Below are 13,984 nucleotides of genomic sequence, written 5' to 3' on the forward strand. Positions count from 1 at the left end.
CGTGCAGGCCGCTGCGGCGTGCTACGAAGGGAGGGTCGTAGAGACCACAGAAAGGGGGCGCCCCGAGCCTGGCGAGACCATGTTACCCCCCCAGTCGAGGGGGGGAAAGACGGCCGGAGTTCGCGTCGACGCACACGGCAACGACGACGGCGAAAAACGGTTGGGGGCCGATGACGACGACGACGACGACGTCATCTCCGTCGACGACGGGGCCAGTGAATGTAGTTATTCGGGGGTGGGAGAGGAGAGGGAATACACACCCGAAGCCATCCAAGGCTTCCTCAAAACATCTTTCGGGAAGCGGGGAATCAACGTCCTGGACAGCTTCCCCGATGCGTTGGGTTTCCTTAAAACGGCGAACAAAATACGCCGGGATCTGCAGGGATATGGCTTCAGCCAGCGGGAAGGCTTCCGGCTGAAGAGTCTAGCACAAAAACTGAAGAAGAAGGAGGGCGACCTCCTTCTGAAGTAACCACCGGATACCCCCCCCCCCCTTCCCCGATGTGCAATGGCGTCAGGCGTACGAGTGGCAAGCCTGAACTGTAACAGCGCTCGGAGCGATGACAGATGGAGCCGCATGTGTCGTTTCCTTGTAGACCAAAACGTCGAGGTGGCGCTCCTGCAGGAGACGCACCTCGATGCCGCTCTGCAAGCTCAACGACAACACCTCATGGGTGGCCAGACCTTTTTTAGCCACGGAGAAGCCAACCGGGCGGGAGTCGGGATTGTGTGTGGCCCAAAGCTCACGCCTACCCATGTGACCTTCAGAGAGATCGTGAAGGGGCACCTCATCACGGCGGAGTTTGCGCTCGGCGATGTCAAGCTGCGGTTAGTCAACGCATACGCACCTAGCGCGAGCCACGAGAGAGGACTCTTCTTCTCGGGCGCGCTGCGAGACACTCTGGAGGAAGCCGACGCTGCCGGAATGCTCACGGTCGTCGGGGGCGATTTTAATTGCACCCTCGACCCGGCGCTCGACCGTAATGGCGCCGAGCCCCACCCGGAATCTGCGCAGGTTTTAGCTGACGTAGTACGGAGGCTTAACCTATACGACACGTGGCGCCTGCAACATCCGGCCCAGCGCCAGTATACGTGGTGCCGGTGTAGTGCACAAGGGCGAATCAGCCTCGCGAGGCTGGACCGCCTCTATGTGAACGCGGACGGCGTTAACCTGCTGGACGCGAGCGGGATAGTGCCGTCCGGCTTCTCCGACCACCACCTGGTGACGGTGCGCCTGCGCCTCCCCCTTGTTGGGCATCGTAGGCCCTACTGGCGTTTTAACCTCCAACTTTTAGAGAACGCGGACTTCCAGACGGCTTTCAGGGCCTTCTGGAAGGGGTGGGTAACGCGCAAGCACGCCTTCGACTCGCTCCAGCAATGGTGGGACAATGGGAAGGTGCAGGTAGGGTCGCTTTGCCAGCGGTTCATGAGCCAGCACGCCGTAGCTAGGCGGGAGCAGGAGGAGCGGCTAAGGAATGGACTGCTGGCGCTCGAAGCAGAGCTGGGCTCACCCCAAACTAATACGGATTGCCGCACGCTCTGGGAGCAGCAACGGCTACTCAGGTCTGTGTCAGACAGGGAGGCCTACAAGGCTTTTGCGAACCAGAAAATGCAGCATCTGCTAAAGATGGATGCGCCGACTAAATTGTTTTTCAGGCAACAGAGACAGCCGATCACCAAAAACCTTATCTCCAGCCTGCGAGCACCGAGTGGTGGAATCCATACGAGCGACGAGGGCATCGCTAGGGTCGTGAAGAGTTTTTACCAGGAGCTGTTCACGGCAGAAAGCATCCATGAGGATGCTCTAGGAGAATTGCTAGAGGGAGCACCCAGACTTACCTCCTCCGAGATGGAGCAGCTGGAAGGCCTGGTCACGCTCCAGGAGCTGGAGGCTGCGGTGAGGGGCTTAGCTACTGGGAAGGCGCCTGGGATCGACGGCCTCCCAGCCGAGTTTTTTAAGTTCTTTTGGGGTGAGCTCGGCCCTTCCCTGGTCGAAGTGCTGAACGTGAGCTTAGAAAAAGGCGAGCTGCCACAGAGTTGCAGGAGGGCAGTGGTCACTCTGGTGCCCAAGAAGGGGGACTTGCGCGTCGTGGCAAACTGGCGACCGGTGTCCGTGTTATGCACGGACTATAAGATCATCGCAAAGGCTTTGGTAAACCGTTTGAAGGGCGCGGCAGGGAGGATTATCCGGCCGGAGCAAACGTATTGTGTCCCGGGGCGGTCCATCCACGATAACATCGGGGTGGTCAGGGACGTGATTGACCTGGCAGACGCCCATGGATCGGACACCGGCCTCCTCTTCTTAGACCAGGAGAAGGCCTTTGACCGAGTCAGCCGCGACTACATGTACGCGGTGCTCAGGGCCTTTGGGATCGGCCAGGGGTTCATCGCGTACGTGAGACTCCTCTACGCGAACGTGTCCAGCCTCCTTAAGCTGAATAACCGGCTCCGTGCGCCCCTGATCGTGACTAGAGGGGTCAGGCAGGGATGCCCACTCTCGGGGCTGCTCTACGCGCTCTGCATAGAGCCGTTACTATTAACGATGAACCGGACCCTGACGGGCTTCCGAATCCCGGGGACGGAAGAGGCTGCGGTAAAGGTCTCGGCGTACGCGGACGACGTGTGTGCGGTCGTTAACGACGCGCGGGACGTGGCGGCGGTGCATAGGGCGGTCAGCCTCTACGAGAGAGCCTCCTCCGCGAGGGTGAACTGGCCGAAGTGCGAGGCGCTGTGTCTGGGGCCGCGGGGGACGGTGCGCGGCTTGACACTCCCGGGAGGAGTGAGGTGGCGAACGGAGGGTACCCAGTACCTCGGGGTGTACTTGGGCAACCCGGCCACGGTAAGCCGGAATTGGGAGGATGTGGCGGAGAAGATAGAGGGGAGGTTGAAGGCGTGGGCCCGGTTCACTCCTCGAATGTCATACAGGGGACGGGTCCTCGTCGTTAACAACCTGGCGGCGGCCATGCTGTGGCACAAAGCCAGGGTTCTCCACCCCCCGGACTGGCTGCTGACGAAGGTGCAGAAGACCTTCACCGCTTTCGTCTGGCACGGAAAACACTGGCAGAGGCCGGGGGTCCTCTGCTTGCCAGTGGAGGAGGGAGGCCAGGGCCTGGTGAGCGTCGCCAGCAGGGTGATGGCGTTCCGGATCCTGGACATAAGGCGCCTGCTGTATGAGCCGGAGGAGCAGCCCTGGAAGGCCCTGGCCCGCAGCTCGCTGAGACAAGCCGGGCGGCTCGGGTACGACCGGGAGCTCTTCCTAACGGACACGGGGCTGGTGGACCAGACGCCGCTGCCGAGGTATTATCGCAGCCTGCTGGATGCTTGGCGTAGTCTTGAATGGGAAAGGGTGCCCGCGGACTATGATGCGAGCCTTTTTCTGCAGGAGCCGCTATTCGCTAACGACCTCTTCCAGGGTCTGAAGGAGGAACGCACCCTGGCCGCGCGGTTTGTTGCCGGAGGGGTGAGCAGGGTCAGCGACCTGGTGGACCCTAGCCGGCGAAGGTGGAGACCGGCTATGGAAATCTCTGAAGCGGCCGGGCTGCGCTCCATGCTCGCCGGGACCAAACTGTTGCGGGAAGTCCTGTGGGCGATGAAGAGACTCGGAGTGGGGCTGGGAGAGTCGGGCGACAGGGAGGGACCCTCCTTCCCCCAGCTGACCTTCTCCTGTGCCGTCCCCTCTGAGCGCGAGGACCGGGGAAAATTATTAAAGATGGAGAACAGCAGGAGTGTCTCGCTGGCGGAAGTCGGCAAGAAAACGCTCTACACCGCCTGCGTAAAGGCACTGCACTACCGGGACTTGGAGGAGCTGCCAGACACAAAGTGGAGGGTATATTTCTCTGAGCTGACGGACGCTACCCCCCAGTGGCGCGATATGTACCGGCCCCCCACTGCCAAAAGATGTGGCGACCTCCAATGGAGAGTAGCGCACTGGACTGTACCGTCGGCGGTGTGGATCAGCCGAGCCGTGCCGGGAGCTCCGGACACATGCGCATTTTGCGGACTGAGGGAGGACCTGGCCCACCAGCTCCTCAAATGCAAAAGGCTCGCCCCGCTGTTCAGTTTCCTGGCGGAGGTGTTCGGGAGACTGGGCACCCCGTTTTGCGAGAGCGGCTTTGTGTACGGAGTGACCGGGACGAGGGGCGACAAGCGGCACGTCGCGAACTTTGTGTGCGCCCAGGCCAAACTGGCGATCTATACGACCCGGAAGCGGAGGCTGGAAGGCGGCAGCGGTGGCTGTGGAGTGCTGGCGATGGTGCAGGCCCTCATAAAGGCGCGGCTCGAGTTGGAGTTCGCCTATTACGGTCATGCCGAGGGGGAGAGTGACTTTATGAAGAAATGGGGGTGCGCCAAGGACGCTCTGTGTACAGTGGGGCAGAATGCACTGATCTACACGTTTTGACCCCCCCCCCCTCCCGTTTTGTTCACTTTTTCTTGTCCAGTCGTGCGGGACTGACGCCGCTGTTTCGCTTTGTGGTGATTGTCACTGAGACTGAACGCATTTAATTGGTCACTGGTTGCGGAATGGTCGCTTCCGAGCGGCTTACAAGGCACAGCAATATTCCAGCGCATGTTGCGCTGGTGAAATAAACTTATAAAAGTCAAAAGTCTCTCTCTCTCACCACCGTCGGGTGTGGCTGCGTTTCACCTGAGCTCCTGCCCCAACGGTGGTGTGGATGGGGGCCTGGGCTCAGGCCGTGAGAGAGTTTCATACCGCCGAATAACCAAAGGACGATACTTTCATCCCTCGTTTTTCGGTTTTCATCTTTATTCCCCCCACTCCCTTATTTGGCTTTTCCCAGTTTTTTCTTTATTTTCCTTTTTGTTGGTCCGCCGAGCTCGTCGACCGAAAGTCCACGGTCGTTCGACTCGCGGCGAGATTTCTTTTGTGCGGATTTTTTTCCTTTTCCCCTTCCACACGCGCACGCGGGACGACGCACACGCGGCGCGACTTAACAAAGCAACGACAACAACGACAACAACGACAACAACATTTACGAAAGCAGCACCGCCAGCGAACGCCCAACGACACAGCGCAAAGGTACTCTGCCACCACCATCATGGCGCAGCGCCAGCGCGCGGAAGAGGAGGACGCGAGGATGCTGAGCCTCACGCGGAGGAACGGCGTCGTGGCTTTCCCTCCACCTGAGGTGACAGCCGACGCTGTCGCCGGCGCGGTGGCCGCGTGCGTCGGCTCCGCCGGCGTCTTGGCCGTCCAGCGCCAAAACCGCGGCGTCACCGTGTACGTGGCGGAGGAGGAGATGGTGGCGCGAGTCGTGGAGAAGGGGCTCACGGTGGGGGAGCTGTTTGTGCAGTGCGCCCCGCTCGCCTCGCCCGCGGTCCGCGTGCTGCTCTCCGGCACGCCGCCGTACCTCTCCAACGCCGAGCTGCGCGTCGACCTGCAGCGCTTCGGCACGGCCGTGTCGAGCATCACAACACTGCCCATGAGAACGAGCAACGCAGCACTCACCCATGTCAAGGCACTACAGCGCCAAGTTTTTATGGTCCTGAAGAATGGGGCCGAAGAACTTGACGTTACACTCAAATACACCATAAACAAAAGCACTTACACGGTGTATGCCTCTTCGGTTGGGCTCCGATGCTACGGGTGTGGCAAACCAGGCCACGCCCGTAGAAACTGCCCGAGCAAGGTGAGCGGGTTGGTCGCGCCACCTGCCGCGGCGATGCCGGGACAATGGGTCCGACCGGAGGAGCAGCAACAGCCGCGGCAACAACACCAAGGGCAGCAGCAGCAACAACAAAAGCAGCAGCAGCAGCAACAGCAGCCGCAGCAGCAGCAACAAAAACAGCAGCAGCAGCCGCAGCAGCAGCAGCAGCAGCCGCAGCAACAGGAGCAGCAGCCGCAGCAGCAGCAACAAAAACAGCAGCAGCAGCAACAGCAGCAGCCGCAGCAGCAGCAGCAGCAGCAGCCGCAGCAACAGCAACAGGAGCAGCAGGAGCAGCAGCAGCAGCAGCAGCCGCAGCAGCAGCAGCAGCAGCAGCCGCAGCGGCGGCAGCCGACGCAGCAGCAGCAACAGCAGCGGCAGCAGCAGCAACAGCAGCCGCAGCAGGACGAGTGCCAGGACCGGCGGGAGCGGCAGGTTACCAGCCACGACCCGCCGGGAGCGCAACCAGCCACGACGCGCAGGCGCGGGGGGACGACTCCGCCGGCTTCGTAGTGGTCGAGGGGAGTCGTAAGAAGCAGAGGGCCAAGAGGAAGGCGAAGAACGGGCACGTGGAGGTGGAGGGCGAAGGCGCCCCCCCGAAGCGCACGGCCGGCATCGAGAGAGACGCGGCGAGGACCGCCCGTCGATGCTGAGAACGAGGCGCGAGGGGAGGAGATGGACCTTGGAGGAACCATCACCCCCCCACCCCCCCCACCCCCCCACCCCCCCACCCCCCCACCCCCCCACCCCCCCCCACCACCCCACCCCCCCACCCCCCACCGCCCCCCACCACCCCCCACCCCACCCCCTCCCCACCCCCCCCCCCCCACCCCCCCACCCCCCCCACCCCCCCCACCCCCCCAGTGACGGACACCTGTGGCAGCGACGGAGGTGCGCTGCAGCCGGCGACGACGGCGGCCGAGGGAGCGCCCGTCGAGCCGGGTGACGAAAGTCGCCCCGGTCCGAGCGGCGTCCTGGACCCACGGTGGTGGGCAGGTGACGCTGACCCCGGGGGCGGCCGCGCCGAGCGCGCGGATGCCGGCGCGGGTGGAGGCGGCGGCGGCGGCGGCGGCGGCGGCGACGATGACGACTGCGGCGCCCCGGGAGGAGGCGGCGACGACGACGGCGTAGACGACGACGCCTACACCGTGCATGAGGGCGACGGGGGCAGCGTCTGCGGAAGCGAGTGGAGCTGCAGCCCGGTAGAACCGGACAGAAAGATGCCCGCGCAGGCCATCCTGGCCTTTTTTAGGGAAAATTATGGCAAGAGGGTGGTGCCCCATAAGGTCTTCCCGGACGCGGACGCGTTCCTCTCCACGGCGCAGGAGATCTGCCGGCGGCCGGCAGAGTACGGCTGCACCCCGAGGGAGCGCTACCGCATCAAGGGTATGATGACGAGGCTGCGGGGCAAGGAGAAGGTGGCCTCAAAAGTGGCCTCGAGGGTGCCGGCGTGCGTGGACCTCCCCTGAAAGCCGCGATGGGGCCAGGATTGATTGTTGCAACCATAAACTGCAACGGACTGCGCAGCGAGGACCGGTGGCGCCGCCTGTGCAGGCTCCTCGACGACCAAGCGGTCGACGTAGCCTTGATTCAGGAAACCCACCTGGACGCCGCGCTACACCCGAGCCGCCAGCAGATGCTGCACGGGCGTTCCTTTTTTTTAGCAACGGCGTGGACGGGGCGGCGGGGGTCGCGGTGGTGTGCTCCCGGACTTTCGCCCCAGACGCCCTGACGTATCGGGAGATAGTGGCTGGCCACCTCGTCGTGGCGGACATGGTGCTCGCCGGCACCAAGACCCACGTGATTAACGTGTACGCGCCCAGCAGGTCGAGGGACAGGGCTGAGTTCTTCAAAGGAGAATTACGGCGGGTGGTGGCGGAGACCGGCGGCGACGAGGGAGCGGTCACGGTCGTGGCGGGAGACTTTAATTGCACACTCCAACCCTCCCTGGATCGGACTGGGCCGGAACCGCACCCCGAATCGGCGAGAGAGTGGGCGGCCGTCGTGGCTGACAACGGACTTTTGGACGCGTGGCGGCTCCAAAACCCGGGCCGGCGCCAGTACACTTGGAGCAGGTGCGGTGCGGGAGGGCGGCCGAGCCTGGCCAGGCTGGATCGGATGTACGTCGCGCCGGGGGGGGCCAGCCTGCTCGGTGAGAGCGGGGTAATCCCCACCGGCTTCTCCGACCACCACATGGTGCACGTGCGCCTGCATCTCCCTCACGGCGGGCAAGGGCGCCCGTATTGGAGGTTGAACGTGGACCTGTTGGACGACGGTGGGTTTCTGGCGGCTTTCCGGGCCTTGTGGAAGGTGTGGGAGGGGAGACGGGGCCGTTTCGACACACTCCAGCAGTGGTGGGACAACGGGAAGGCCCAGGTGGGGGTGCTGGCAAGGGCCTACATGGGCCAACGCGTGGCGGCCCGGCGTGAGGAGGAGGAGGTTCTCCGGGCCCGGGTGCTGGTGGTGGAGGAAGCATTGGGCCACCACCCCGCCGCGCCGCCGCCGCCGACGGCTGCAGGGAGCTGCGGCAACAACAGCGGCTCCTGAGGGCCGTCTCAGACAACGACGCGTACAGGGGGTTTGTGGGCCGGAAAATGACCCACCTGTACAGCATGGACGCGCCGACAAAAGCCTTTTTCAGGCAGGGGGCCACGCGGGCCCAGCGAACCGACATTACCAGCCTGACGGGGCCGGACGGGGAGACCCAGTGCGACGGGGAGGGAATCATGCGCCTCGTCAACGGGTACTACGGCCAGCTATTTGCGGAGAGGGAGTTTGACGGGGAGGCGGTGGCGGAACTCCTAGAGGGCGTCCCCAGTTTGGCTTCGTCTGACACCAAACGGCTGGACGAGCAGGTCACCCTGCCAGAGCTGGAGGCCGCGGTGAGGAGTCTCGCCGCGGGGAAGGCCCCCGGTATAGACGGCCTCCCCGCCGAGGTGTACACGACCTTCTGGCCTGAGCTCGGACCGGCGCTCGCCGACGTGCTGCGAGCGAGCCTCCGGTCGGGGGTGCTGCCGCAGAGCAGCAGGCGCGCGGTCGTGACGTTGCTCCCGAAAAAGGGCGACCTGCGCCGTTTGGATAACTGGAGGCCGGTGTCCGTGCTATGCACGGACTGCAAGATTTTGGCTAAAGCCCTGGCGAACCGCCTGAAGACCGTGGCGGGGAGCCTCGTGCACCCGGACCAGTCGTACTGCGTTCCGGGGAGAGCCATACATGACAACGTCGGGGTGGTGCGCGACATTATGGACCTCGCCGCCGCCCACGGCATTGACGCAGGCCTGTTGTTTCTGGACCAGGCGAAGGCGTTCGACCGCGTCTCGCATGAATATATGTACAAGGCGCTGGAGGCATATGGGGTAGGGCCAGCTTTCAGGGCGCAGGTGCGCCTCTTGTACACCGAGGTGAGCAGCCTCGTTAAAGTAAATGGCAAACTCGGCGCCCCCTTGGCCGTGGGGGGAGGGGTCCGGCAGGGGTGTCCCCTGTCCGGCATCCTTTACACTCTGTGCATAGAGCCTCTCCTACGACGGCTGCGGGGAACGCTGGGGGGTTTTCGGTTCCCGGGCGCGGGCGACGCGCCGGTCACGCTTTCGGCGTACGCTGACGATGTGTGCGTCGTGGTGGCAAGCGCGCAAGACGTGGAGGCGGTACGAGGCGCGGTACGCCTCTACGAGGGGGCCTCCGCCGCCAGCGTAAATTGGGAAAAGAGCAAGGCAATAGCACTGAGGCCGGGCGGGGTGGTGGGCTCCCTGGCGCTCCCGGGAGGCGTGGCCTGGGGAGCGGGGGGAGCCCACTACCTCGGGGTACATCTGGGAAGCCCGGTAGAGGTCGAGCAAAATTGGGAGGAGGTGGAAGGAAAAATTGGCACGACGCTGGCGGCGTGGGCCCGGTTCGCCCCGGGAATGGCCTACCGTGGGAGGGTCCTCGTAGTAAATAATTTGGCCGCGGCACTTCTCTGGCACAAAGCCAAAGCCTTGCAACCCCCGGCGGGGCTAGTGGCGCGAATACAGAGGCGGTTCACCGCCTTTGTGTGGCATGGTCGCCACTGGCAGAGGCCTGGGGTCCTCTGTCTGCCGGTGGAGGAGGGGGGACAGGGCCTCGTTCACGTCGCTGCGCGAATCCGGACTTTCAGGCTCCAACAGGCGCAGCGACTGCTGTACGGGGGGGATGAACGGCCTGGGCGGCCCCTGGCCCTCGGCCTGCTGCGGCGCGCCGGGTGTCTGGGGTACGCCCACGAACTGTTCCTCACGGATAGGACCATAGTGGACCGCGCCATGCTGCCCGCAGTCTACCAAGGAGTGATGGACGCGTGGGGGGCGCTGGTGTGGGCGCGGGTCGGAGGCGAATACGGGGCGGCCCACTTCGTAGGGGAGCCCCTGTTCGCAAATCCAGCTCTGCCCGGCTTGCGGGGGGAGCACGCCCTGGCCGGGCGTTTTGCCGAACGCGGCATCGCAAGGGTCGGAGACCTGCTGGCGCCCGGACGGGTCACGTGGCGCACGGCCCTTGAAATCTCAGGAGCGGCCGGACGCCGCACAGTCCTGGCGGGAGCCAAGGTGCTGAGAGAGGCCCTGCGGGCGATGCGGGCGCTGGACGTTCGGCTGACGGAGGTCGGGGAGGAGGACCCCCCCCCGTTCCCTCCGCTGGCATTTTCGGTCCGCGCCCCCGACGGCCACGTGGAGGACGGGGCGCTGCTGCACGTGGCGGGGTGCACAGAGGTGCCGCTTGACGGCGCGGGCAAAACGCGGCTCTACGATGCCTGCTTGAAGGCGGCGCTGACCGCGGAGCTGGCGGGCCAGCCGGACACGGCATGGAGAGGGCATTTTGGGGCGCTGGACACCGCGGGGCCTCAGTGGAGGAACCTGTATCGCCCTCCCACCACCAAGCGATGCGGTGACCTGCAGTGGCGGCTCGTGCACCGCACGCTGCCAGTGGCCGTGTGGGTCAGCCGCGCCGTGCCGGGGACCCCGGACACGTGCGTGTTCTGCGGAGTGAGGGAGGACGTGGTCCACGCTTACCTTCAGTGTGCAAGGCTGGCCCCGCTCTGGGATTTTGTGAAAGAGGTGTTCCGGGAGCTGGACGTACCGGCCAGTGAGAGCGCCTACATATACGGGGTGACGGGAGTGGCGAGCCCCGCCAGAGACGTGGCAAACTTTGTGTGCGCGCAGGCAAAGCTTGCGACGTATACCACAAGGAAGCGTGCGCTGGAGGGGAAGGTCGTCGGCGCGGGGGTGCTGCAAGTGGCGCAGGCCCTAATAAAAGCGCGCGTGAGGTTGGAACTCGCCCACTACAGACTGTCGGCAGCCGAGGGGGAGTTCCTCCCGCGGTGGGGTAGGGCGCGGGACGCCCTGTGCACGGTCAAGGATGGCGCGGTCCGGTTTTCGTTTGACCCCCCCCTCCCCCCCCCTGAGCGGATGCCCCCCCCCCGCCCCCCCCCAGAACCCCCCCCCCTCTCAGTGCAAACGGAGCCTGCATACTGACGCGGGTGCGACGTTGGTTGTGTTTTGTGCGGTTTTTTGTGTTCATTGGATTTATTTGGCGCACATGGGTGCCACTGCATTTTGCAGACGGTGCCGAAATAAAGGCATTCAAAAATCAATCTCTCTCTCTCTCTCTCACTCTCGTTGGGTGCGGTTGGTTTCACCTGAGCTCCTGCCCCAACGTTGGTGTGGATGGGGGCCTGGGCTCAGGCCGCGAGAGAGTTTCATACCGCCGAATAACCAAAGGACGATACTTTCATCCCTCGTTTTTCGGTTTTCATCTTTATTCCCCCCACTCCCTTATTTGGCTTTTCCCAGGTTTTTCTTTATTTTCCTTTTTTTTGGTCCGCCGAGCTCGTCGACCGAAAGTCCACGGTCGTTCGACTCGCGGCGAGATTTCTTTTGTGCGGATTTTTTTCCTTTTCCCCTTCCACACGCGCACGCGGGACGACGCACACGCGGCGCGACTTAACAAAGCAACGGCAACAACGACAACAACGACAACATTTACGAAAGCAGCACTGCCAGCGAACGCCCAACGACACAGCGCAAAGGTACTCTGCCACCACCATCATGGCGCAGCGCCAGCGCGCGGAAGAGGAGGACGCGAGGATGCTGAGCCTCACGCGGAGGAACGGCCTCGTGGCTTTCCCTCCACCTGAGGTGACAGCCGATGCTGTCGCCGGCGCGGTGGCCGCGTGCGTCGGCTCCGCCGGCGTCTTGGCCGTCCAGCGCCAAAACCGCGGCGTCACCGTGTTCGTGGCGGAGGAGGAGATGGTGGCGCGAGTCGTGGAGAAGGGGCTCACGGTGGGGGAGCTGTTTGTGCAGTGCGCCCCGCTCGCCTCGCCCGCGGTCCGCGTGCTGCTCTCCGGCACGCCGCCGTACCTCTCCAACGCCGAGCTGCGCGTCGACCTGCAGCGCTTCGGCACGGCCGTGTCGAGCATCACAACACTGCCCATGAGAACGAGCAACGCAGCACTCACCCATGTCAAGGCACTACAGCGCCAAGTTTTTATGGTCCTGAAGAATGGGGCCGAAGAACTTGACGTTACACTCAAATACACCATAAACAAAAGCACTTACACGGTGTATGCCTCTTCGGTTGGGCTCCGATGCTACGGGTGTGGCAAACCGGGCCACGCCCGTAGAAACTGCCCGAGCAAGGTGAGCGGGTTGGTCGCGCCACCTGCCGCGGCGATGCCGGGACAATGGGTCCGACCGGAGGAGCAGCAACAGCCGCGGCAACAACACCAAGGGCAGCAGCAGCAGCAACAACAAAAGCAGCAGCAGCAGCAGCCGCAGCAGCAGCAACAAAAACAGCAGCAGCAGCCGCAGCAGCAGCAGCAGCCGCAGCAACAGGAGCAGCAGCAGCAGCAGCAGCAACAAAAACAGCAGCAGCAGCCGCAGCAGCAGCAACAGCAGCAGCCGCAGCAGCAGCAGCAGCCGCAGCAACAGGAGCAGCAGGAGCAGCAGCAGCAGCAGCCGCAGCAGCAGCAGCAGCCGCAGCGGCGGCAGCCGACGCAGCAGCAGCAACAGCAGCGGCAGCAGCAGCAACAGCAGCCGCAGCAGGACGAGTGCCAGGACCGGCGGGAGCGGCAGGTTACCAGCCACGACCCGCCGGGAGCGCAACCAGCCAACGACGCGCAGGCGCGGGGGGACGACTCCGCCGGCTTCGTAGTGGTCGAGGGGAGTCGTAAGAAGCAGAGGGCCAAGAGGAAGGCGAAGAACGGGCACGTGGAGGTGGAGGGCGAAGGCGCCCCCCCGAAGCGCACGGCCGGCATCGAGAGAGACGCGGCGAGACCGCCCGTCGATGCTGAGAACGAGGCGCGAGGGGAGGAGATGGACCTTGGAGGAACCATCACCCCCCCCACCCCCCCCACCCCCCCCACCCCCCCCACCCCCCCCACCCCCCCCCCCCCCACCACCCCACCCCCCCACCCCCCACCGCCCCCCACCACCCCCCACCCCACCCCCTCCCCACCCCCCCCACCCCCCACCCCCCCCCACCCCCCCCACCCCCCCCACCCCCCCAGTGACGGACACCTGTGGCAGCGACGGAGGTGCGCTGCAGCCGGCGACGACGGCGGCCGAGGGAGCGCCCGTCGAGCCGGGTGACGAAAGTCGCCCCGGTCCGAGCGGCGTCCTGGACCCACGGTGGTGGGCAGGTGACGCTGACCCCGGGGGCGGCCGCGCCGAGCGCGCGGATGCCGGCGCGGGTGGAGGCGGCGGCGGCGGCGGCGGCGGCGGCGACGATGACGACTGCGGCGCCCCGGGAGGAGGCGGCGACGACGACGGCGTAGACGACGACGCCTACACCGTGCATGAGGGCGACGGGGGCAGCGTCTGCGGAAGCGAGTGGAGCTGCAGCCCGGTAGAACCGGACAGAAAGATGCCCGCGCAGGCCATCCTGGCCTTTTTTAGGGAAAATTATGGCAAGAGGGTGGTGCCCCATAAGGTCTTCCCGGACGCGGACGCGTTCCTCTCCACGGCGCAGGAGATCTGCCGGCGGCCGGCAGAGTACGGCTGCACCCCGAGGGAGCGCTACCGCATCAAGGGTATGATGACGAGGCTGCGGGGCAAGGAGAAGGTGGCCTCAAAAGTGGCCTCGAGGGTGCCGGCGTGCGTGGACCTCCCCTGAAAGCCGCGATGGGGCCAGGATTGATTGTTGCAACCATAAACTGCAACGGACTGCGCAGCGAGGACCGGTGGCGCCGCCTGTGCAGGCTCCTCGACGACCAAGCGGTCGACGTAGCCTTGATTCAGGAAACCCACCTGGACGCCGCGCTACACCCGAGCCGCCAGCAGATGCTGCACGGGCGTTCCTTTTTTTTTAGCAACGGCGTGGAC

At 64.6% G+C, this 13,984-nt stretch overlaps 1 protein-coding gene across 1 annotated transcript in view; it reads left to right on the forward strand.

The window, feature by feature from the left end:
- LOC133338966 (kinesin-like protein KIF11-A) overlaps positions 1-13,775 on the forward strand; it is a 45,306-nt gene extending 31,531 nt beyond the window's left edge. The window contains exons 12-14 of the mRNA XM_061547093.1: positions 11,615-12,963; positions 13,190-13,302; positions 13,417-13,775. Coding sequence (XP_061403077.1) covers positions 11,615-12,963; positions 13,190-13,302; positions 13,417-13,775 — 1,821 coding nt within the window. The remainder of the gene's footprint in view (positions 1-11,614; positions 12,964-13,189; positions 13,303-13,416) is intronic.
- The last annotated feature ends 209 nt before the right edge of the window (positions 13,776-13,984 follow it).

The sequence above is a fragment of the Lethenteron reissneri genome, unplaced genomic scaffold (genome assembly GCF_015708825.2).
Source record: "Lethenteron reissneri isolate LAM-NWPU_2019-01 unplaced genomic scaffold, ASM1570882v1 scaffold_1639, whole genome shotgun sequence".
Classification (NCBI taxonomy): Eukaryota; Metazoa; Chordata; class Hyperoartia; order Petromyzontiformes; family Petromyzontidae; genus Lethenteron; species Lethenteron reissneri.